The 23,129-nt window shown below is 62.0% G+C and overlaps 1 protein-coding gene across 15 annotated transcripts in view; it reads right to left on the bottom strand.

Moving 5' to 3' along the window:
• Positions 1–23,129, bottom strand: part of MYO18A (myosin XVIIIA) — a 32,421-nt gene that overhangs the window by 6,363 nt on the left and 2,929 nt on the right. For 3 of the 15 annotated variants that reach the window (XM_041482620.1, XM_041482622.1, XM_041482625.1), the window contains exons 1-39: positions 17,267–17,282; positions 16,695–16,751; positions 16,063–16,150; positions 15,825–15,934; positions 15,571–15,747; positions 15,246–15,456; positions 14,867–15,009; positions 14,091–14,191; positions 13,939–14,002; positions 13,685–13,829; positions 12,233–12,244; positions 11,590–11,766; positions 11,422–11,512; positions 11,144–11,336; positions 10,633–10,719; positions 9,916–10,057; positions 9,551–9,710; positions 9,286–9,472; positions 8,950–9,184; positions 8,013–8,122; positions 7,859–7,924; positions 7,484–7,612; positions 6,890–7,033; positions 5,837–5,926; positions 5,632–5,751; positions 5,444–5,555; positions 5,219–5,346; positions 4,954–5,108; positions 3,687–3,810; positions 3,410–3,610; positions 3,004–3,114; positions 2,581–2,685; positions 2,323–2,469; positions 2,119–2,232; positions 1,859–1,975; positions 1,673–1,756; positions 1,314–1,451; positions 452–637; positions 230–369 (exon numbers count right to left, since the gene is read on the bottom strand). In XM_041482620.1, coding sequence (XP_041338554.1) covers positions 230–369; positions 452–637; positions 1,314–1,451; positions 1,673–1,756; positions 1,859–1,975; positions 2,119–2,232; positions 2,323–2,469; positions 2,581–2,685; positions 3,004–3,114; positions 3,410–3,610; positions 3,687–3,810; positions 4,954–5,108; positions 5,219–5,346; positions 5,444–5,555; positions 5,632–5,751; positions 5,837–5,926; positions 6,890–7,033; positions 7,484–7,612; positions 7,859–7,924; positions 8,013–8,122; positions 8,950–9,184; positions 9,286–9,472; positions 9,551–9,710; positions 9,916–10,057; positions 10,633–10,719; positions 11,144–11,336; positions 11,422–11,512; positions 11,590–11,766; positions 12,233–12,244; positions 13,685–13,829; positions 13,939–14,002; positions 14,091–14,191; positions 14,867–15,009; positions 15,246–15,456; positions 15,571–15,618 — 4,517 coding nt within the window. In that variant the 5' untranslated portion in view covers positions 15,619–15,747; positions 15,825–15,934; positions 16,063–16,150; positions 16,695–16,751; positions 17,267–17,282. Of the gene's footprint in view, positions 1–229; positions 370–451; positions 638–1,313; positions 1,452–1,672; positions 1,757–1,858; positions 1,976–2,118; positions 2,233–2,322; positions 2,470–2,580; positions 2,686–3,003; positions 3,115–3,409; positions 3,611–3,686; positions 3,811–4,953; positions 5,109–5,218; positions 5,347–5,443; positions 5,556–5,631; positions 5,752–5,836; positions 5,927–6,889; positions 7,034–7,483; positions 7,613–7,858; positions 7,925–8,012; positions 8,123–8,949; positions 9,185–9,285; positions 9,473–9,550; positions 9,711–9,915; positions 10,058–10,632; positions 10,720–11,143; positions 11,337–11,421; positions 11,513–11,589; positions 11,767–12,232; positions 12,245–13,684; positions 13,830–13,938; positions 14,003–14,090; positions 14,192–14,866; positions 15,010–15,245; positions 15,457–15,570; positions 15,748–15,824; positions 15,935–16,062; positions 16,151–16,694; positions 16,752–17,266; positions 17,283–17,371; positions 17,408–17,800; positions 17,906–18,108; positions 18,172–18,499; positions 19,181–19,557; positions 19,615–20,448; positions 20,517–21,377; positions 21,606–23,129 lie in introns of those variants that run through there. The other 12 variants (XM_041482626.1, XM_041482624.1, XM_041482627.1 and 9 more) reach the window with 11 other exon arrangements.

Here is a 23,129-nt window from a genome sequence, read left to right as displayed (position 1 = left end):
TGGATGCACAGATGCATGGACTGATGCCTGTGTGCACAGGTGCCCGATGCATGGATGAACAGACACGGGTGCATGGACAGATGCACGCGTGCACGATGCATGGATGGATGCACAGACAGCATCCTGCCAGGGCCAGGCAGAGCCAAGGGGTCCCTGTGGCATTTCTGAAGTGGCATGGGGAAGCAGTGACCCCCAGGGATGCAGGGGAGCTGGGCCCAGGTGCTCTCACCTGTTGATGAGGTCCTCATTGCTGTCACTCTCCATCTCATCCTCGATGGCCGCCTGCAGGTCCCCGATGCGCTTGAAGGCCAGCTTCAGGTCTGACTGCAGGCTCTGGTTGGCAGCTTCCAGGCTCTCCAGGTCCATCTCCTGCGGGGAGGGAGTGGGATGAGCCACATTCCTCAGGGAACACCCCCATGTGCCCTGCCTGGCCCTATCCCGGGTTCCTCACCAGCTCGTGCTTCTTGCGGCTGGCTTCTGCCTCCTTCTTGGCCAGCTCGCCCATCTCCTCCTTGACATCACGGAGCTGCCGCTGCAGCCGCTTGTTCTGCTCCTTCTCGCGGTTCTCGGCGGCTGCGCGCTGATCCCGCTCCTCCGTCAGCTTCTCCATGTTCTCCTTCAGCCGCGTGGCCAGGCTCTGCCGAGCAGCGGGGTCACCCCAAATCCCCCCACGGACCTCTCACCCCGCAGGTCTACCCTCACCCCAACACCCACCAGCCGATGATGCGAAGACAGATCCCCCTCCCATCAATTTACACAAGGAGATGGAGGAGAAACCACCCCAGGGCCAGGGCTAGGGAAGGGGCAGAACAACAGCAAGGGCTTTGTTGAATTGGAAAAATAGATTTAACTGTGTGTGAAGTAATTAAAACATGTAACGTAGGGAAAAAATAGCTCCCGTTCTCCCCCAGCCACTGAGCCAGCCGCTGCATATTTATGGCCCAGGCAGAGAGAGTGGAGAAGGAAATAATAGCTTGGAAAATATGAAGAGGAGAGCTAAGCTGCCGCGCTCCCCGGCAGAGCTGCGGAGGCAGAATATAAAACAGGCTGCGTTCGCGGGACTGGGGAGTCTATAATTTCCCTAAGTCGATGCAGGGAAAGAGCAGCACTTTGCTGGGCTGGGCGCTGGATTACTGTTATCAGTGCTTGCAGGGAGCCTTCCCTGTGGAGACAGGGATGGGCTGCCAGAGGGGGAGGGCTGCAGCGTGGGGGGTCGTGGGGAGGGGAGGCACTCAGAAAACTCTCAGGCAGCTTCATGATGGTCCTGGTGCACCCCTGTCCCAGCTGGTGCAGAGGAAAAGCCCTGTGACTACCTCCAGGCGCTTGACTTGTGTCCTCTCGAACTCCAGCCTGGTCTCCAGCTCACGGATTTTGGCCTCCTGCCGGCTCACCAGCGACTTGTCCACCATGGATTGCTCCAGGAACTCCAGCTGGCTCTGCAGACCTTGCAGCTGCGGGAGAGGGCACAGCCTCAGTCTCAACCACAATCACCCTGCCCCCACTGCCACGCTGTCCTGGAGGAGAGCTACTGGCCATGCTGCTCCCATCCTGATGCAGAGCTTCCCAGCAGACTGCTCTGTATCCCCATGGTGCATGGCAGTCCTGCATGGTGTGGGCAGCAGGTCTCTGGGTGTCCCCCATTGTCCTAGCTTCACTCAGGGTGCATCCTCACCTTCTCCTGCAGCTCCTGCTTCTCCTTGCTGACCTCCTCCAGCTGTGCCTGGAGGTCATTCATCTGCGCCAGGTCCCGGGATGCCTGCAGGACACACCAGGGCCATCAGTGGCGATCCCACTGCACTGGCTCCAAGAGGGGCATCTTGAGGGGGTCGGGTGGGTGCAGCAGATCCTCCCACTTCACCTGGGCCACAGCTGCCTTGTGCTTCTTCATCAGCTCATTCATGTCCTCCTGGTCCTCCTCCAGCCGGCTCTGCACTTCATTCTTTTCCCGTTGCAGACGGCTCAGCTGCTCCTCCAGCTGTAGGGAGACACAGTTGTCTCCCACTCCTTCCCAAGAATGGGACACTCACCCCCCAAACCCACTCCAAACAGCGTGGGGCCACCCTGGGTGCAAACGGGGCATGGCCCCACCATGGTTCATCACAACCCAAACCCACTCACCGCTGCCTTGGCCTTGGCAAGGTCATCAATCTGCAGGTGGAGGTCCTCGATCTCCACCTCCATGGATTTGCGGGCCTTGACAGCGGCTGCACAGGTGAACTCCGACTCTTCCAGCTGCAGGGATATAGCTCAGTGCCTGGCCAGGGAACAGGGACTCCCTGTGTCCCTCGAAGCCTGCAGTATAAGGAGTGTCTAGATGCACACCTGATTCTTGAGCTGGGTGATCTCCCTCTTGCTGGGTGCGTTGTTTTTCAGGTGGTCCAGCATGATCTGAGCATCAGCCAGCAGCGCCTTTGTTCTCTTCAGGTCCCGGCGCAGGCGCTTTTCCGTCTCAAAGTCCCTCTGGTTGGCCTGTGGCAGGGGAAACTTTGCCACAGTTCCACGCCAGAGGGGTGTCCACCCCACCACGGCCACCTCAGGGTCCCCAAAGCAAGGCAGGTGCCCAGCTGCCCTTCACCCCACCTGCTCGCTGACAGCAGATAACTTGCTCTCCAGCTCCCGCTTCTCTCTCAGCACCTTCTGCTTGTCCTCATACTCCTCCTCCAGCTGCACCTCCATCTGCTTCAGCTGGGGAACAGACAGGGGGCAGCCAGTCAGGGCGGTGGGGAGGGGTCATGACCCCTCCTCACGTGTCCCCACAGCCTGGAGACACTGTGACCCCACCACTGCGTGTTTGCGCAACCAGAGGCACAAAGCCCGGCGTGTGCTGGCCCGGGCAGCAGAAGGACTGGTCGGACCCGCCGGGCCGGTGGAGCCGGGCTGTGGTCGCTGCGTGGGAGCCGGGTGCTGCATGACGGTGCCCAGCTGGCAGCTCCCAGTACCCAGCCAGGGCATGGGGATGCATCCCAGGCCCTCCTGGGCAGAGAGGACACAGCTGAGCCCTACCTTCTTCTGGCACGACTGCCGGATCTCCTCCACCTCCTCATCACGGCTCTCCACCTCCTTGGCGTGGGTCTGCCGCAGCCGCTCCATCTCCATCTCCAGCCGCAGCTTCGCCTGTAAATGGTGGGGATGTGGTCAGAGTGAAGGGAACGTGGGCACCCCTCCATACCACTCTCCAGTCACCACTCACCCTGAAAACCCCCCGGTCTGAGGCCAGCTGGGCTGCCCGCCCCATGGTGACCTGCCGGGCCATGGCACGGAGGGCCAGGAGCCGTGTCGGCCGCGGCGATGCCTGGCCTGCCGCCGGGCTCAGGGCGACCGCCTCCTCTTCCCAGGCAAGCCCAGCCCAGGTAATAACAGCCCTGCATGAAACCACCCCACCCAGAAACCTCGCCCCTCCCCGCTGTACCTGCTCCAGCATCTGGATGGTCCCAGCCTGCTCATCCAGTTCCTCCTCCTGGTCTTTGACCTTCGCCTCCAGGTCCCTCAGCTGTTTCTTCACCTTGGCCAGGGAGGCTTCGTCCTTTGACTCCTGGGAGGAGATGTCCTGCAGCTCTGCCTCCAGCGCCTCCACCTTCTGTGTCAGCCCTGCGATGTCCGAGTCCCTGTCCTGCGAGAGACAGGGTCACCATCAGCCCAGGGCACCCGCTGACTGGGAGGCTGGGGAGGGTCGGGGGGCTACTCACCTCCAGCAGCTGCTTGAGGCCAAAGACCTCAGCCACCAGCACATCCTTCTCTCGGCTCAGCTTCTCCCGCTGCAGCCGTTCCCGCTGCGCCTCCTCATGCGCCTGTGAGAGCTCGCTGTCAAACCTGCACAGGGAGAGTGGGGTGAACACTCAGCACCCCAGGGACTGATCCTCAGCCCTGTGCCAGGGACACTGCACCGAGCAGCCCCTTCCTTCAGCAGCAAGCACTGGGAAGGGTGGTGTGCTGCTGAGTGCTTGTTTGAAACACACTGTTGATGAGTCTTTAATTGCCAGCACGGTGGCACGGAGTCACTCAGACACTCCTCCTGATGCCTTCACTCCATGCTAAAGGGGAGTGCAAGCACCTGCATCACCAACCCCAGCAGCACCTCAGCTGTTCTCCAGGGCCAGCATGTGCCCGTGGGACTGTGCCTGCCAATGGCAGGGGCTTGGCTACTCCAAAGCAGCTGGGGACACCAAACCTGCCAAGCAGGACATGGAAGGGTCTCTAGGAGAGATGGGCTCTTGTGGTACCTCAGCTCCCACAGCTGCATCCCAGTGTGGGAGTTCCACATGACATGGCACCAGTCCCATCCCCACAGGGGACACACGATCCCCTGGACGGGACACAAGCCCCTGCTGAAGGAGTGCTCAGCACAGCCTGTAGCCAGGCAGCAATGTGGCAATCTCTTCCAGTGCCCCTGGGATGGGATCAGCTGGGTTTGCTCCAAAATCACTGCCTCTGGGGCTTGGAAAACAACCCTGCGCTTGAGTTTGTGACCTGCGTTAAACACCTCGGCAGCTAATCCCCATTTTTCCTTGCGCTGGGTAATAAACAGCTGCATTAGCACAGACTCCAATCCGCGGAAATTGAAATTAATTAGATTGGATTCTCTCGCTGTATTTGTGTGTGCGATCATTACCATAATGAGATGAAAGCGTCCCTGCTGCTTAATAACGTTAGCAAACTTTGGGGCTGGGAGAGGGGACGGGATGGCAGCGCGTGCCGAGTGGAGATGCAGGGCACCAGCAGCCTCCACCATGGGGCATGACCCCACATGGATGGGATCACTCAGCTCTGCGCCCCCCAAAAGGGCATGGGGATCCCCCCCAGCAAACACATCCAACTTTGGCAGCCCCATCCTGCTGGAGACACCTCGGCCAAGTAGGAGCTGGTGAGGTGCCCAAATCCCTGCTAAAATGGTAATGCCACTTCACCAGAGGCGTGTCCCCCATGTCCCCACCACTGCCAGCGCACGGTCCCCACCTCCGCTGCTTCTTCTCCAGGTCGTGGTTTCGCCCCTGCTGTCCCTCAAGGTGCAGCTTGGTGTCCTGCAGCTCGGCAGCCAGGCGCTGACACTTCTTCTTCAGCTGCTGCAGCGCCCGCTGGCCCTCCTCGCTGTCCGCCTGCAGGTCCGCCAGCTGCGGGCAGAGGCGGGCAGGCAGTGAGGGCTCTGGGATGCCACCATGTCCCTGCTGTCCTTGCCACGCTGAGGGGACCAGGGAGTCCCTAGAGCTGAGCCCCCACTCACCTTGCGCTCCAGCTGCCTCTTGCCCTGCTGCTCCACCTCCAGCTTGTCCTCCAGCTCCTGCTGCAGCCGTTTCTTGGTGAAGTCGATCTCCCGCACTGCTCGTTCGTATTTCAGCCGCCATTCGCCACCTGTGTGGGGAAAGTGGTCACCAAGGGGCTGTGGGGGTGGCACAGGGAGAAGGGGACACTGCAGGGTCAGCAGCCAGCACTGGAGGCAGGACAGTACCTGAATCATCATCGTCGAGCTCCCCATTGAGCTCGGCTGCCCGGATGAGCCGAGCCTCCATCACTTCCATCTCCATCGACTCCATCTGCTTCTTCAGGGCATCGTACTTGGCCTGGGAGGGGACATGGCCGTGGTAAGCACTTGAGGGGGACAGGAGACACTGCGAGGCCGGGGAGGGGCACACTTACCTGCAGGTCCTTCATCTCCTTCTCAGCCCGCAGCCTCTCGGCTGTCTCAGCGTCCAGCAGCTGCGAGGCCGACTCGCCGGTGTTGCGCTCGTCTGTCAGCTCTGATGTCAGTTCTGTGATCTGTGGGTGGCAGGGGGAATGGGACCCTGGGCTGGGGCAGGCTGGCATGGCACCATACCCCATCCTGGCAGAGGTAAAGACCTACCCTGCTCTCCAGGCGGTCGCTGTTGAGCCGCAGCTCGTTACGCTCCTTCTCCACCTTCTCAAGTTTGCTCTTCAGCTGCTGGATCTCTTCCTGCAACAGAGCGGGCGGTGAGGGAGGGGGCAGGCGCAGGGAAGAGGCTGGCGGGTAGGAGGCTGGCAGTTCTTTGCCCCTCCCCAGCACCCCCCTGCACAGGATGAGCAGGGTGGGAGCTCCCTGGGGCTGCTCTCCCCTGCCAAGGGCTGGGCAGGGACTTTCCCCAACCCACTCTGCTGTCGTGCCGACTGCAACCCCATAAATGGTGTCGAAATGCCAGGCAGTCCCAGAAAAGCTGCAGAGGGGTACCCACATCCCCCGCGAGAGGAGGTGGGAGCAAATCCACACACCAGCAGCTTGCTGAAGGGTTTGGGTGCACCCAGCTGAGGTGGGGAGGGAGGGGGCCCGCCAGGATGCCCAGGGACCACCAGGCAGTGCTGTGGAAGCATGTCTGGCTGCTAACATCTTCCTCTCTCCTCCTCTGGTCCCAGCACAGTCTGGAGGCGCAGCAAGGGGCCCAGGTGCCCCTGCCCAGGTGCCCCCACCCAGGTGCCTGTCCCCAGCAGGTCAGAGTGAAAGCTGAGCCAGGCAGCAGCTCGTGCTCGCCGGGTGCACCAGTGTCTGGTTGCCAGTGCGAGCGGAGCCCCCGCATTTGCCTCTCGGCGCACGGTTTCATTTCCATTCTCCACGCTTGTAATTGGGCTCAAGCAACAGCCGGCTCTCGGGATGCTAATGACATGCTGATTCGCAAATTAGGGAGCAATTCGAGCCTGGTGCTGATGGGGCACAGGCAGACGTGGTCCTGCATCTCACCCCATCGTGGACTCCTGCATCCCAACCCACTGTGGGATCCTGTATCCTAATCCACCACAGGATCCTGCATCCCACCCCACCATTAGTTTCTGCATGTGACCCCACCATGGGGTCCTGCATCCCACCCCACTGTGGGGCCCTGCCCAGGGCCAACGCTCCCCCAAGCCCTCCCTGCTCCATCCAGCATCCCCCAGCATGGATACCCACGTCTTTGCCGCGGATCTGGTCCTCGGTGAGCTGCACCTCGATGAGGGGCCGCACCGTGGTGAAGAGCTTCCACCAGGGCCAATCCTTCACCCCTTTGTTCTTCTTGATGTTCTTCTGCACGCACCGGATGGCCAAATCCTGGATCTGTGCAGGGCACGGGGTCAGCAGGGGTATGGGGTCAGTACAGGGCCACCAGCAGGGCAAAGCGGGCGTGTGGGTGCTCAGCACCCCTGCCAGCACCCCGGCATGCTTCCCTTCATCAGCATTTGGGCTAATTGCACCAGCAAATCTGCTGTTTGATCCTCTCCAGCCCCCTAAATGCTAATCCCGGGAAGATGAGGCACTGTAAGACGCCTATTTTACACCTTCTCTAATGATAAAAGTAGGAGCTGAAGTGTGGCTTCATCCTTCAGCGGCGATGCCCAGCAGCCTCCCTGCCGGTTCCCCCTGGCCCCCCGGTTCCCCCTGGCCCCCCACGGCTCCGGGGGAGGCGGGAGGAGGAGGTGCTGGCCCAGGAGGCGCAGAAAGGCTGCACTGCCCATTTTAGGCGAAATTGTGCAGCAGAGCGGGGAGGGGAGAGTCGCTGGGACGAACCTTTCTCTTCTTGAAGTGCTGCCGTGCCAGGAAGCCCCTGCACGCCGCCTGGAAAAGGGTGATGTTCCTGCTGGTCTGTGTGTCCCGCTGCTCCTCCAGCCTGGCCAGTGATCCAGCCCGGAAAAACACCTGTGGGAGGGGAGCAGGACAGCAATGGGTGCCGGCATCCCTCCAGCCACGCCGTGCCACCCTCCCGCTGGTGGGGATGTGTCTGTCCCCTCTGCAGGCACTGGCCCTGTCCCACCGTGGAGTTTTATTCCCTGGGCATGAGGAATGCCGTGGGTGGGAGTGAACAGTGCTGCCCTTTTGCTGTCCCACCGTGCCATGACGCACAGCCCTGCCCACACCCACACCCGGTGGTGTCGGGCACCATACCCGGCTCAAGCCCATGTGATAGCTGCTCTTCTCCAGGTCCAGTGATTCCAGGAGCTCCTCCACTGCCTGCAAGGAGGGAAAGGTGTCAGGGCTAAGCCCTTTGAGGTGCAGGGGACCCTGGACCACAGCAGTGACTCTGACATGGGGCACCTACCCGCTTCTCATCCACCACGATGTAGTTGCGCCCATGCTTTTTGGTCAGGTGTGGGGCCAGGACATCAAAGCGCCGCCTGAACTCCGCAAACACCATGTGGTCAGGGTAACCTGGGGAAGCAAGGGAGAGTGGGGCTGTGTGGATGCCCAGGGGATGGCCAGGGACAGCCCCACGTGCCCTGACATGCTGGGGCTCATGTTTTGGGTGAGCTGACGGGGTCACCCCACGTGACACAAGCTCCCCATGGGGTCAGGCATAGCTGGAATGCCCTCAGCCTCCTCGGGAGGTTTTCCTTGGCTGCATCCTCCAGCAGTTTTGGCTGGGATCTGAGGAGAAAGCGGCCAGATCCCTCCTCGGGGGGAGAACAGCGACACATGTTGCCTGTGCAAGTCCTGCTCTGGCTCCACTCTGAGCCACAGCCAACTCCTGCATCAGGCTCCAGCACCAAGCCTCCATATCTTAATTAACGATGAGGTATTGATGGGAACGTTGACCCCGGCACGGGCGGCTGGACACAGCCATCGATCCAGGAGGTGTGCAGGTGGCATTGATTTCCAATCGTGGCAGGAAGGGTCCGGCCTCCAAGCAATAAACCCTCGGCCAGGTGGCTGGCCAGCCAATGTATCGATAAATGCTTTGCTGAGCACAACCCAGAGGCTCTCGTTCCAGCAGGACGGGGGCTGGATGCCAATGGGATTTCTGCCAGGAACCAGCGGTGCCAGGGGAGACACCCAATTAAGGCCATGCCTGTCCCCAGGGCAGATAACAGCCCAGCAGGGGAGTGGGGACAGGGACGGGACCACCCTGGGGAGAGGCTCCAGAGTTCAGAGCAAGGGCACGTGCTGAAGAGACTCCTGGGGGTCTTTGGCTCTCTAGTGAGAAGATGCAGCTGGGACCTGGCTGTTGTCCATCCCCTGGTGCTGCTGCCAGGGCTCACCTTGGCGGTACATGCGGAGGGCGTCGAGCAGGCGGGAGCCGCGGAGCTGGGCGCGCAGCAGGGGCACGTCCAGCTGCATCAGCCCGGCCTCGCAGTGCTCTGCTGGCAGCTCCAGCTCACTGCCGCTCACCCGCCGGCACGGCACAGCCTGGGGGTCCCCGCCGCCCCCCGCCTTGGGCAGGAAGCAGTGCACAAAGTGCAGCTTGGACTTCTTGATGCTGTCGATGAGGGCGTCCTGTGGGTGCGGCAGAGCAGGGTGAGCAGTGACGTGCGGCGGTGCCCCAGCCAGATCCCCCAGCCAGATGCAGGGATTCCCCTCGGCATGCCCTCACTCACCACTTGCAGCTTGATCTGGATGCAGAGGGATTTCTTCTTGACGGCAGCCACGCCGGTGGTGAAGGTCTTGCGCATGCTGGTGGCCCGGCGCAGGGCCAGCTGGGAGCCCCCCTCCAGCCCCGCCACCGAGCCCGACAGCACCAGCGCCGAGCCGCCGCGCCCGGCAAACAGGCTGCTGATCACCTTCCTGCAGGGCACGGAGGACACGTCACCCCCCACGTCACCTCTCCCCCCTGCCATGCTCCCACCCCAGCACCCTGCTCACTTTTGGGACTCCTGCAGCAAGACTGAGGCGTTTTGGGAGGCTGGGTTGTGCTTGACGTAGTTGAGCCATCCCGTAGCATCGTACTCCACCCAGTTGGTCCCTGAGCTGTGTCCCAGGAGGAAGTGTCGGGGTTTGTCACTGGGGAGCAGCGGGTTGTGCCCTGAAGGGAAACACAGCACCAGTGGGCACAGCCCTGGGCACCAGTGTTTCACTGGGGCATTCACAGAATGCCAGAATGGCTTGGGTTGGAAGACACCCTAAAGATCATCTCATTCCAACCCCCTGCCATGGGCAGGGACATCTTCTACTAGAAAGGTTTCTGGTGTAGTGGACACATCCCTATGGTTCCAGGGCCCCCTCCATACCTTCTTTGCCCCCTTCCTGGGGGCCATAGTAGGAGAAGAGCCTCTCCAGCAAGGTGTCCTCATTGCCGCCTGGCTGCAAAGCCTCCTCCTCCAGAAGCCACAGCAGTCCCCGCGCCTCGTCCGTGCGGGCCAGAGACCGGACCTGCAGGGTCACCACGTTGGCAGCCACCCCAGCACACCAGAGTCCCCCAGGGCAGGGACATGGGGTAACACAGGGCACCCAGGGAGCACCCAACCTCACACTGTGTGAGAGGGTTCCTGATTAGTGGAGACCCAGAAGGGAAAGGGTCCCTATAGGACACTCTGGCAGCACATCTCACTGAGGTGGGAAATGCAGTGCTGGGCTGAAACTCAGCACTGGGATAGTGCCAACAGCCTCCTCCAACAGGGACTGGAAGACCCCAGAGACTGGAGAACCTTGGGGACCCACGGACACTAGGAACCTGAGCACCTTGGGGACCAGAGAATCCTGGGGACCAGAGCACTTTGAAAACCAGAGGATCCCAGAAATCTCCAGGTCCCCTGTCCACAGCACAGGCAGCTCCCAGGACAAGAGGGTAAAACCATGCTGTGGGATAAGTATGTGGGCTGCACACACACTCACACCCATGTTCTCATGGCCAACAGATCCTTTCCTTCCCCTCTACCACCAAAATGCCAAAAAGCTGCCCATCTGCTGCCATGATGTGGCTGGAAGGAAGAGTGGAAAGTGCTTACCAGTGCCTGGTGTGAGGACTGGTCCACAGCAGCTATGGAGCCAGAGGAGCTGGGCTCAGCATCAGCCAGGGCGAGCTCTATGTTCTCCTGGTCAGAGGGAACAGAGAAACAGAGGCAGGTGAGTGCCCACACTGCAGAGCAGCAGTGATAGGGAGTGTGAGCCCATCAGGGTGTTGGTCCTGATGGGGTTCAGAGTGATGCAGAATGCTAAGGGAGGACCAGGACATGTGGAAGGGTCCCCATAGGCTGTCAGTGCTGAGATGGAGAAGCAGTGACCACCATCATCATCACCCACAGCCACTCCACCACCTCCCAGCCCAGCCCTCCTGTGCTGTGCTCCACAGCCAGCACAGCAACCCTGGGCACTGAGCATCGTGTCAGAGCTGCTCTGGCTGGACTGGTCCACAGTGACCACTGCATAAGAAATCAGGGGGGCACGTAGGAGATGTTCATGTGGGTATGGGAGGGCAGGAGTGGAGGAGGCAATGGCAGCCCTGGGTGTCCCTGGTACCTCCTTGTATCGCTCCAGCTCGCGGGCAAAGGTGCGCTGGTGGAAGAGCTGCTGCAGGCGCTCCTGGGCGTAGTTGTGGCAGAGCTCCTCGAAGGTGGCCCCCCGGCTCTGCCCCGCCAGCTTGGGGTTCTGTGCCCCAGGGGTGTCCACCACTGTCACGGAGCACACCGAGTGCTGGCTCGATTTCAGCGCCCTGGGGGGAGCACAAAGGGACACAGTGGGGTCAGTGGGTGCGGCCAGGCACCCCCCCGCTCTCCTGCTGGCCCCCCAGCACGTACCTGTTGAGGAGGGAGATGAGGAGCGTGAAGAGCTCAGAGTATAAGCCAGCTGCCATGCCCTCCAGGCACTCCAGCGCCGTCAGCTTGGGACCTGGCCAAAGCAAGCCTGAGTGTCCTCAACCTGGTATCCCCTGGGGCCACCCCTGTCCCCCCCATACCTCACCCTACCTGTGCCACTGTCCCCCAGAGGAGACTCATCGGGGCCCTGCCGGAAGGAGGTGGAGCGCTGCAGGGTGCCCTTGGGCTGGTGCTTGAAGATGGCAGAGGAGAGCTCCTCCAGGCTGCAGCCCAGCAGGTACGCGGCTTTCTGAGCCCACTCGTGCCGTGCAAACTGCTTCCTCCCAGCTGAAGGGTGGAGAAGGGGGTTCAGGGCCAGGAAGGGCACCCCTAAAAATGGGGAGCATTTCCAAACAGGCCTGGGATGATCTTAGGGAGCCACAGAGTAGGTTAGGGATGATGGGCGCAGTGGGAGCACGTTTTGGGGTTTGAGGAGACACAGATGTTTGGGTGTAAGAGGAGCTAGGGGTGAATGGCTTTGTGCTGCTGCAGGGCTGAGCCTGGAGCCACACTGGTGTGGAGCACAGACCCCTTGCCACCACTACCAGGGACCTCTGAGGCTCTGAGCCACCCCACAAGGGGACATGTCCCTGCTTGGTGACACAGCTGCACCGCAGCCAGACAGACAGACACAGAGACACGGACGCTGCGGGCGGTGGGAGCAGGTTAATGGTGACACACAGGGACATGGAAACGGGATGAGGGTGGCACGGGGGAAGGGGAGGCCAGAGACACACGGAGAACGGGACTTTACCTTCGTCGGCGTCTGCATTGCAAAGGGCAGCATGCACCATGCGAACAGAGACACGGGTTAGAAACAACGGCACACGACGGCACGGGGACGCCCTCCTGCCACCACGCCACCGCACATGCCACGCCTGCCCCCTCCCCAGGCACTGCTGCAGTGACAAACCGTGACCAGCGTGGCGGCCCCTTCCCTTTGAGCCCCCCGCACCATGGGCACTGTTGGGGAGCAGCCCGGCTCTGCCCCAGCACATGGGGAGCCACTTTTGGATCCAGCCCGGGGCCAAGGAAATTGTGGGGCTGCTGCAACTCAGCTCTGAGCACTCCAGCGACCACGAGATGCAGGGGAGGCTTCAGCAGCAGCAGCAACAGCACAGACCCGGAGGTGGGATGCCCACTCCGAGCAGGATGTAACAATGCTCCCCCCAAGCAGGATCTGGGATCCCCCCACAGCAGCCTCCCATGGAGAGGCTCCCATGGAGAGGCTCCGGAGTTGCCTGAGCATCCCGCTGTGGTGGCTGCAGCAGGGCCCTGCTGCCCTCTAGTGCCCTGAGAGCACCCCATGGGCCAGCACTGCACCCCAAGAACACCCCACAGGCCAGCCCTGTGCCCCAGTGTGCATCCAGACCCCTCTGGTCTCTCCTTCTTCATCCCCAGATCATCTTTTTCCCCAGGGCTGCAAATTCCCTGGGTGCAGCCACCAGCTCCAGGTGCCCATTTTGGGGGATGACACGCCCAGCTCTCCCTGCAGCACCACAGGGGCTTCCAGCACAACAGGCAGAAAGAGAAAGCCACAGGGGGAGAAGAGCAGCCCCCAAAGCCAAATTTGCCATCCCCAGGAATGGAGAGCAAAGCTGGTGCTGTGGGAGACTCACACCCATGGTGAGTGCTGTGTGCCAGGGCAGCCCTGACCCACACCACCAATGGTGCTGACAGGACTGGGATGGGGCTCCTCACGAGCAGCAGGCAAATTTGGAGCTGCCAGGACCCAACCAGGGTCAAGGTTGATCCCAGCACACCAGCAGCACCCCAAGCCCCCACTGCAGCCCCCAAATCTGCACTGCATGGCACCCCCCAGAGCAGAGCCCTCCCCACTCCCATTACCAGCTCCATCTGCCAGTGGGTCTGCAAGGAGGAGGGAGGGAAAGCGTTACACTGGGAATAGGGGACACCCCCCAACTGCCTCGGCCCCACCCAGGCCCCACTCCCCAAGTTGGCAGGGGCCAGCCCAGGGTCTGGCAATGTTCAATTCCCACCAGTTAATGAGACCACCCCACCATGGGGACAAAGCTGGGTGCACCAGAGCACTCAGGGTGGCAGGGCACTGTCCCTCAGCTGGCACAGCCTCCCACCCTCTCCCCCAGGGCTTGGCTGCACTGCAGGCTGTTTGCAAGGTATCTCTGGAACCCCTCACATCCATCAGTCTCAAATCTCCCCTCATTATTGGCTCCCAGCTTGTTACCTTTGGTTGCCCCGGCGGCTCCCAGATGGTAGATGGCCCCCAGGATGAGCCAGAAGGCTTTCTGCTCATCTCCTGAGATGCCCATCACCTTCATGGCTGTCAGGAGCTTGCTGAATTGCTGGGTTGCCTTCTGCTTTTCCTCTGGCTGTGGAAAACAACAGGAGCCATTGGTCTGGGAGCCCAGCTCTGCCTCCCCCTGCATTGAAATGGGCCAGAGACCCCCATCTTCCCCTACAGCCCCCCATGGCAACAACCTTGGAGGGGGGCACGATGCCGAAGACATTGTTCTCTGCCAGGTGGTTGAAGTGAAGCTCAGTCCTGCAGGGATAAACACCACGATTGGCCCCGTGGGGGAGGTCCCAGAGATTCCCCCCACGACGGAGGCCATGCCCTCCCCCCAGCTCACCGCAGGGTGCTGTCAGAGCAGGCCAGCAGGTAGTAGAAGACATTGAAGGTGGCCTCGTTGGCCGGGTGCCGGGCCACGCGCAGCTTCTCCAGCAGCAGTGTCTGGCAGAGGTGGGACAATTGGGAACTGTCCCCAAGTGCCCCACTGAGACCCCCCAACCCACCCCACCTTTGCTGCCTATCCAGGGTCCCCAGGGAGCTGTGAGTGTCTCCCTCCCCCTGCAGGGCACCATGTGAGTGCAAACATCACCCAAACAGCCCATGAGCATCTCTCCTCAGTGAATGCTACTACAAGAGCATGGAGTATATCTCCTGCATTTTAAGAGCTCTGCTGTCATCACAGCAGGGAGGTGTCTTGAAGACACATCCCCTGATTTTGGGACTAACTCAGCACGGACAGGGATCCCACCTGATCTAGGTGTGAGCAAGGACAAGAGCAGGATGCCAGGCTGCTGAGCACTGCGAGCATGGCTGGGGATCTAAGGCAGAGCTCGTAGTGTAGGAAACACCAGGAGAATCATGGAATGGTTTGGATTGGAAGGGACCTGAAAGATCAGTGAGTTCCAAACCCCTGCCATGGGCAAGGACACTTTCCCCTATCCCAGGGTGCTCCAAGTCCTGTCCAATCTGGCCTTGAACACTGCCACAGGGGATGGGGCAGTTACAGCCTCTCTGGACAACACTCCCGTGAGGATGGGCTGGCTCCCACACCACAGGGAGCCATGCTGGCAAGAATGGACCAGCTCCCATGCTGGGGGGCCACCCTGGTCCCCTCACCTGTACAGAGGCAGACGCCACCTGCCCAGCCTGGTCGAAGTCCAGGGAGATGATCTGGGAGAAGCGGGTGGCGTTGCCGTTCATGCCGGTGCTGCTATTGCCAAAAGCCTCCAGGATGGTGTAGAGAGCCTGCCACTTCTCCACTGCAGGAAGACAAGCAGGGCAGTGCAGGGGCTGTGCAGGGGGCCAGAGCTGGCTGGGCAGGTGCTGCTGCTCCCTTGCACTACAGCAGCCCCCAGGAGCACGGCAAAGGCACCAGCGTGACACAGTGACAGCCCGCTTGGCGCGTGTCCAGCCTCTGCCATGTGCGTGGGGCTGTGACCGCAAAGCAAGGGGCGTGTGCAGGCAGGACAAAGGGACTCCACACCCAGGGACTCACCAGAGAAGACCTTGCCGGTGCTGCCGGCGATGGTGGCGAGGTACTGGACCAGGTGCTGGCAGTTGGTGGTTTTGCCGCTGCCGCTGGCGCCCAGCAGGACGATGGCCTGGTCCTGGCGGCTCATCAGCATGCTGCGGTACGCGGCCTGCGCCACCGCGTAGATGTGCGGGGACGTGTCCTCCCTGCGGCACCCCTTGAACATGTGCATGACCTGATGGGGACAGGGAGGGGAAACGGGCAAGGGTCAGCACCCTGCCACACCCACAGCCCCCTCTGTGCGGTGCCAGCTGTTGTCCCCTCTGGTGTCCCCCCACAGCGGCGTCACCTTCTCAGAGTACATGGAGGGGGAGCTCAGCGGGTTGATGATGACCATGGTGGGCCCGGCGTAGGTGTGCAGGAGGTTGCCGCCGTAGCGCTGGCGCAGCGTGTGCAGCGTGCTGGACTCGTTGAGGTAGAGGAGGCTGGCGAGGTCCTCCACGCGGTCGCAGGACGGGGGGTTTGCCTGGCAGCAAGGTTGAGATGGGGCGGGTCAGGCGGGGATTGGGATCTGCCCCGCCGGCCCCCGCCCCGCAGCCCTACCTTCTCCACATCGTCCTCCTCCACCTCCAGGACGGCTCCATCGTGGTCCAGTTTCACCTTCACTTTGCCCTCGGGCAGGGGACTGCCCGCCTCTGGCCGCAGCTGGCTGCCTGTGAGGGGCACAGGGCACTCAGAGGGGCCGTGCTGGCAGCCCCCAGGGACACCGCAGTGGGGTCGGGGGGCTCGCTGCGCCACAGGAAGGACGGGGTGCTGTGTCCCAGCAGTGCCCCTGGCTCACCCAAGGAGAAGCCATCCCTGTGCACCAGCCACACCTTCTCGGTCTCGTACCAGGCCTCCTCGGCTGCTATCTGCTCCTCTGTCTTGGCCTGTGGGACAGCAGATGTGGAGAGGCTGTGGTCACCTGCCCCCTGCCCTGCCTCACCCCCTCCCCTCATGCCTGGGGCTGGAGGAAGCAGGGCTCATGTGCTGGACAGCCAGGCCACCTCCAGAAGCCACAAACCCTCCCAGCACATGTCCCCAGTTTGCCTGCTGGGGACCCCAGTGGGTGCAGGGCTGCAGAGACCACCAGGGCCCTGCCACAGCTTGGGACAGACACAAAGACACAATGGCCCACAGGCACATTCACTACGGCCACCTCGGGTGAGCCTGGAGGAGCCAAGCTCCCAAACCACAGCCCTGAGAGCAGGCACCCATGCCAACCACGTGTCAGGATGAGGGACACCAGACATGCTATGGGGACATGGGACATGCTGCAGGGACATGCTGTAGGGACACAGGACACACTGAGGTATGTAATGGAGGGATACAGGACATGGCCCAGGACTCTGACATGGGAAATGCCAGGCTGGTGGCCAGCACAGCGGGAATGTCCCTGGCACAAGGAGAGCAGGATGAGCTCCAAAGCCAAACCTGAGCTGCAGCAGGGACGGGGCCAACGGGAGCTGCCGGCGCATCGTCTGCTGGACCCTGGCGAGGCCGAGAGATGGCGGTGAAGGCGAGAAGGGCTCAGCCCTGCCCCACACACAGCACAGAAAGAGGGGAGGGGGAGCGAGCGGGGGCAAAGCACCGCTGTGCCAAACCCTGCGGGTGCTCCTCGTGCCACAGCCACCACTGTGGACAGCGGGGTGGCAAGTCCAGTGCAGTGCTGGACAGACACAGAGCTGGGAAGGACACTGCTGCCAAAGCCCTGGGGCTGGGGGTCACTCCACTGACCCCGCTCTGAGCTCTGCCAGCACCACGTGCCACAGCTGCTTCGGCACGAGCCATGCATCCTGCCTATGCCAGCACTCTGCTCCTTCACACCCTGCTCCACACCCCTGCCCACCCCAGCTGTGCCACCTCCACTGAGGGCACCCTCCTGGGACGTCTGGCTTCCTGGCATGACCTCGCTGGGGAGGGGAGAGGCACCCAGCCGCGGCTGCCCCGGCACCCGCCGGCCCCACGGCAGCCCACGGAGCAGGGTGGGATGGGGAAAGCCTTACGCTCCAGCAGGAGGCGCGGGCGCAGACGCCAGCCCAGCGGCAGACAGAGGATGGCGGGGGGTCGCTGCTGGAGGCAGAGGGCTCCTGAGGACGGGGGTACAGTACCTGGCTGGGTGCCGAGGCGGAGGCGGCGGGGTCCAGCTAACGGCAGCAAGGAAGGAGGAGAGAAAGAAGAGAGGGGGTGAGAGGCAGAGAGCAGAAGCAGCACCCTGACAAGCTACAGGGCCCCAGCATGGCCACGATCACACAGCACCACCAGGACATCATCCATCCCAGGCACCACAGTGTGCCTGGGCCCCTACGGGGTGCAGGCAGCCCCCATCCCCAGCACACTAGTCTGGGCAATCATCCCCAAACCCACCAACAGCCCTGGTCATCCATTCCCTGCTGCCAGTGTCACCCACAGACGGGCCATGGGGTTGGCAGCCAGACACGGGTAGAGTCACTGTGTGCAGAGCACATGGCACGTCTGGGACAGCCACACGCTGCCCATGCCTCCCCATCCCTGAGAAGGCGACACGCAAGCACCAACACCTCTGGAATTACAGAAGTGGTGAAGATCCTCTCCAGCCGGAGCTGCGCCTCCTCAGATGGGCTCAGCACGGATGTGGGGCCAGGGGAAGCAGGGCCAGGGGCAGCCTAGGGGCAGAGCACCATTAGCTCCAGGCTAGCTGTCCCACAGCTCTCACAGCCCTGGCACATGGGCACCATCAGGGCCATTGCCAAGGCTTTCCCAGCCCTGCAGCCCATCAGTGCTTGGGGCAGGTCCCAGGGTGAAGGCAGAGCTGGGTATCAGTGCGTACCCACAGTGTCCAGGGACCTGGGTCACCACTCCTACACACCTGCTGGGGGGCAGCTGGGGCATTTTTCACAGGGGTCGGCCGCTTCTCGCTGGTCTGCAGCTTCTTCTCCACATGAAATGGAGGGGAGACAAGGGGCAGCATGATGGAGTGGCCACAGCACACACAAGTGCCCAAAAAAAGTGACTCCCACCCACACCACGCATCTCAAAAGCACTGCAAACCATGCAGGTGAGCTCACACCATGCTGCACTGGGGGCACAACCCGCCGCCGGGTCAGAGGCTACACACAAGTGCCCCAAAAAAGTGACTCCCACCCACACCACGCATCTCAAAAGCACTGCAAACCATGCAGGTGAGCTCACACCATGCTGCACTGGGAGCACAACCCGCCGCCGGGTCAGAGCATCCCCTGCTGTGCACACACTGGTACCTTGTGCCTCTCCAGGGCCGTGGGTTTCAGAGCAGATGCCTTTGCCGGCTCCGCTTTCCCTCCTGAAAGCTGCACTGGTGGCTCTGGTTTGGCTTCAGCGCCCGGGGACGGGGACAGCTTTGTGTCCCCACCAGCGGGCTCAGGGGACTTCTCCCGCCTGTCCCCCGGCCGGAGCCGTGGCCGGTGCTCCTTGGATTTGCCCTTTGCCATGAGGGTTTTGAGCCCCTCTGAGATCTCATCCTTGGGTTCCGGCTTGGCAGGGGCTGAAGGCACCACGGAAGGGGGAGGTGGCGGGGCTGGGGGAGCTGGGACAGCGGCACGGCCTGCTTCCTCCTTCCTTGGGGGTGGCACTGGCTCAGGAGACTTGGCATCTCGGCCTGGCTCCTTGGCACTGCCAGCGTCCTCCCCTGGCAGAACTTTGTGGACCACCTTGCGGACCACCCGGACCACCTTGCGGCGGGACAGCCCCTGGCCATCATCTCCCTGTGCCTCGGGGGCTGGGCCCTCCAGCCCGTTCTCAGCTGCCCCGTTCAGCACCGGCTCTGGGCTCTTCCCTCTCCCAGGAGGTGGCTCGGGGCTCTTCGCGGGTTCGGGGCTCTTCACAGGCTCAGCTTTCGGGGACTCAGCTTTCGGGGGCTCAGCTTTCGGGGGTGCAGATGCTGCATCGTTCGGGCTCTCTGACTGCAGCCACAATGACAGAGGTGTGAGTGGAGGTCCAGCCTCCACTGCTGTTTGGGACATGACGGTGCCCAGGGCTCTGCCCTGCCATGGAGCACAGCTCCTGGCCAGACCCAGCACTGGGGACACAGCACTCCTCCCTACCAACCTACAGCCCCACAGTGGGTCCTAGGGCAGGGAGCAGTGGTGATCTCCCTGCCCCACAAACAGTGACCATTCAACCCTCACGCTGCCAGCATGGGGGTAAAACTCAGTGCGCAGGGCACCACTAAGCCCATGACCCTGCATGGTGTCCCCAGGCCCTGTCACAGGGGCTGTTCTCACCAAGGACAAGCCACATCCCCAAAAGCTCCACCCTGCCCGTGCCCTGTGACACTTACAGCCCCATCCTCCTTCACGGGTCTTTTCACAGCTAAAGATTTGTCCTCGTCCTTGACCTGAGGGTCAGACAAACAAGAGGAGCATGTTTCAGCCCACTGTGTGGCCTTGCTGCCAGAAAACCTCCTGGGACCATCACTCCATGCCAGCCCAAATTTGCAGCCCACTGCAGGGACAAGGACGTGTGTCCTCCCAGGCTTCCCATCAGCCAAAGAAATGAGGCTGAAGCACAGAGATGTACCCTAGTTATAGCAAACCCCAAAGGTGGGAGAGGTACATGCTCTGCCCACCTGGTCTGGGCCCTCTCATCACGTGCAGCCAGTGAGGGAGGTGGTTCAGAGCCCCACCACCCCTCCTGCAGGACTCTGTCATTCTACACGTCACCCCCCAGCCGGTGTCACAGCACGTTTTAAGTGTCACCAGCTAATCTCTGCAGCAGCCACACGTGGGACATGCCAGATCCCTGCTGACCCGGGGAAACCAGGGGCCTCTGGGGGGGTGGGCAGCCAAACCCTGCCCTGAGCTGTGCCTCTGAGTGCCAGGACTCGGCTGTGACACTGCAGTGGTGCATCCTGTGGGCAACACACCCCGACTCGCCCCCACACAGCAGCTCCTGGCTGGCAGGTGGCACTGGGGTGGCTCACACTGTGTTAGGGGCTGCTCCAGGCACTCACAAAGCCGTTAGTGATGGTGTTAGTGATCACATGCATGGCTGTGTTGGTGACACCAGCCCTGGCCAAGCTCCCAGTTGCCCAGCACAGCCCTTGTCACAGCAGCACAGTGAGGCTGGGAGTGCTGCTCCAAACATGGTGCCAGCACTGGGCAAACTGGGGGAGCTGGTCAGCAGCGTGACCCAAACGTGGGGCGCAGGCAGACATGCAACAGAGACTTCCCTTCTGCTCCCAGAACGCAAACCGGGATGAGAACGCCATGGTGATGTCTCATGGAGCTGCAGCCCTGGCTGGGGAGAGAGGGAGAAGTGAGACTGACTGGGGCAGCACACAGAATGCCAAACCACAGCACAGAGTACAGGCACGTGCCCTCCCCCACCTGGGATCCTCAGGAATGGGGGTCTAAGCCCACCTGGACCTGCTCAGCATACAAACAGTGCCCACAGGAGGGGCTCTAGGGCCAGACAGGTAACCAGTCTGAGACCCTGCAAAACTCACTGTGTTAAAAAAACCCCTTTAGTCAGGCTGCAGGACCGTGGCCCCATTCCCCTGAGCAGGCCAGCCCGCTGCGGTAAGCAAATGCCAGGGTGAGGGAAGGGATATTTTCTGCCCCAGCTCCCTGCTTGCCCTGACAGCCTGGGTTTATTCTGAGCCTGACCCCATGACAGCAGCCAGGCAGCTCTAGTGGGACCTGCTGGCCTGGATGGCACCCACTCTCCAACCCCAGGCTGTGCCTGGGGCCACTGGGGAGAAGCCCCCTCTGAGGGCCAGGTGTGACACAGGAGAGCACCTGGCCACCAAAGCAACCCAGCAGTCTGGGAGCACATCCCTGTCCCCCCCAGACTGTCACCATGGTGTGAAATGCCAGTGCCTGGAGCACAGGCTGAGCATGGGGGTCTGGAGATGAACCCACCTGTGGGTTAGAACCCCCAAACCCTCTGCCCACAGCACTCCCACCTCCAAGCAGCCTGGCACTGCCACAAAGGTCTCCAGAGAGCACCGGCCATGAGGTCCCAACAACAAACAACCCCAAAGCACCCCAGGGGTGGGTTCAGCCTCACAATCCCCGATCCCAGCAGCGGGACCATCTCCCACATACCCCCCTCGTGCTCCCCCAAGCCGTGCTGGCCGTGCTGGGGTCCCCACCTTACCAGAGGGAGCCAGGAGAAGGGTTTCCGCCGGGGCGAGCGCGGCACCGCACAGGAGAGGCACTAGTGGGGAGGCAGCCGGCAGCGGGGACAGCTGGGCTGATAGGGCCACCCTAAAAATAGCCCAGGAATGCGAGGGCCCCGCCGGCGCAGCAGCAGCCGGAGGGAGAGCTGGGGGGGGACACGCGGGCAGTGGGGCCTGGCCACCACCACCGTCACCGTCACCGCTGCCAGAGGAAGTGATGTGGGCTCCGCCGCGGGGGGAACTGCCCGGCCTCCGTGCACCGTCCGCCCGGAGCCAGTGGGAGAGACACCCCCGAGGCAAGGGCAGCTGTGGAGCTGGGGGGGCCAGGGAGGGCTCTGTGCCTCAGAGGATGGGGTTGCACAATCCACACCCCTGGGCGCCCGCTGTCGTGCCAGGCGGTGCAACCCTGACGCTCCTCGCTCCTCCTCTGGCTTTCTCACGAACACCAGATCCCCCCAAAACGTTCTTGGGGACAGATAGCACCCCAGCAGCACATAGTAAAGATGTTTTCATGGCAAAGCTGCCTCTGGAAGTTCAAGGTGTCCCTGGGAACAGCGGGAGTGGGGCGGCGGACAAGGGGCTGAGGGTCAGGGGCCTCCCTGTGCTGGGGCTGCTGAGAGGAGTTGGTGGCAGGGAGCCAGGCATGCTGGTGGCATGGAGGAGCAGCGGTGACACAGGCATGGCACACTGGGACCCCAGCTGGCAGCTGAGCAGGTCACTGCCCAACCTAAGTGAGGCAGATGTGCCCTGAGCAAAAAAATCATTCCCAGAGGAAGCAGGAGGTCCCAGGGTCCCAGCCTGGCACATCCCACTGCAAAGGGACAGGCCACATCAAACACCCTTGGCAGGGCTGGCATAACACAGCAGAGAGTGTCTGCAGTGACACAGGTGTCCCCAGGTAGCACAGGCATGCAGCCACCTCCACTGGGATGCCCAGCTGTTTGGTGACAGCAGCATTTCTGCCTGGCCAGCATACTTCTCTCATTCCTAAGCCAGGAAATTCAGCAGACACACACTGGCCCACAGCTGAGCCCACGGGATACAAGCCCCCTCCCAAGACCCCCCCACACTGGGACACTGCAGCAGCACCAACCCCTCACTGAGAGCAGAAAAAGAGCCAAACCAAGAACTTGCCAAGCACAGAAAAATGTCAAAAGTGCCCCCGACACGACGAGAGTCCCACACTCCCACCCTGGTGGGACACGGGGAACCCAGCCATGCCATGGCACAGTGCCTTGCACCCTGGGGACAGCGACCTGCAGGGACCTGTGTGCCCGTGGACAGTGGCACACAGGGTCAGCCAGCACAGCCACCGGGTGCCTGCGGCCCTGCTCAAGCACTGGAGCGGTCAGAGGCGTTTCTGGAATATTTCTGCTGGGCCGGCGCACGCCTGGGCCCTGCCTGAGGAATTTCGCCGGTAAATAAATAAACACGAGTGTGGAGCCGAGCCAGCCCAGCTGCCCCACACTGGGAGCAAGGCTGGGACACGGAGGGGGCTTCACCCCAGCCCCAGTGCCACCAGCTGTCCCCTGTCACCCCACAGCACTGACAGCCCCCCAAGAGGCAGCGGGGGCTGCCACTGCCCAGCCAGGTCCGTGGGGACAAGGGTGACACAGCACAGACCCAGTGAGGGGGTTAAACCCCCCATGGTGCACAGAGAGACCAGCACCATCCCTCTCCAGCCAGGGAGGGGCTTCCAGAGCAACAGCCCAAAATATGTCTATAATTTC

This window comes from Pyrgilauda ruficollis, unplaced genomic scaffold (assembly GCF_017590135.1).
Source record: "Pyrgilauda ruficollis isolate IOZ18807 unplaced genomic scaffold, ASM1759013v1 scaffold59, whole genome shotgun sequence".
NCBI lineage: Eukaryota > Metazoa > Chordata > Aves > Passeriformes > Passeridae > Pyrgilauda > Pyrgilauda ruficollis.
This window is presented reverse-complemented; position numbering and strand designations above follow the sequence as displayed.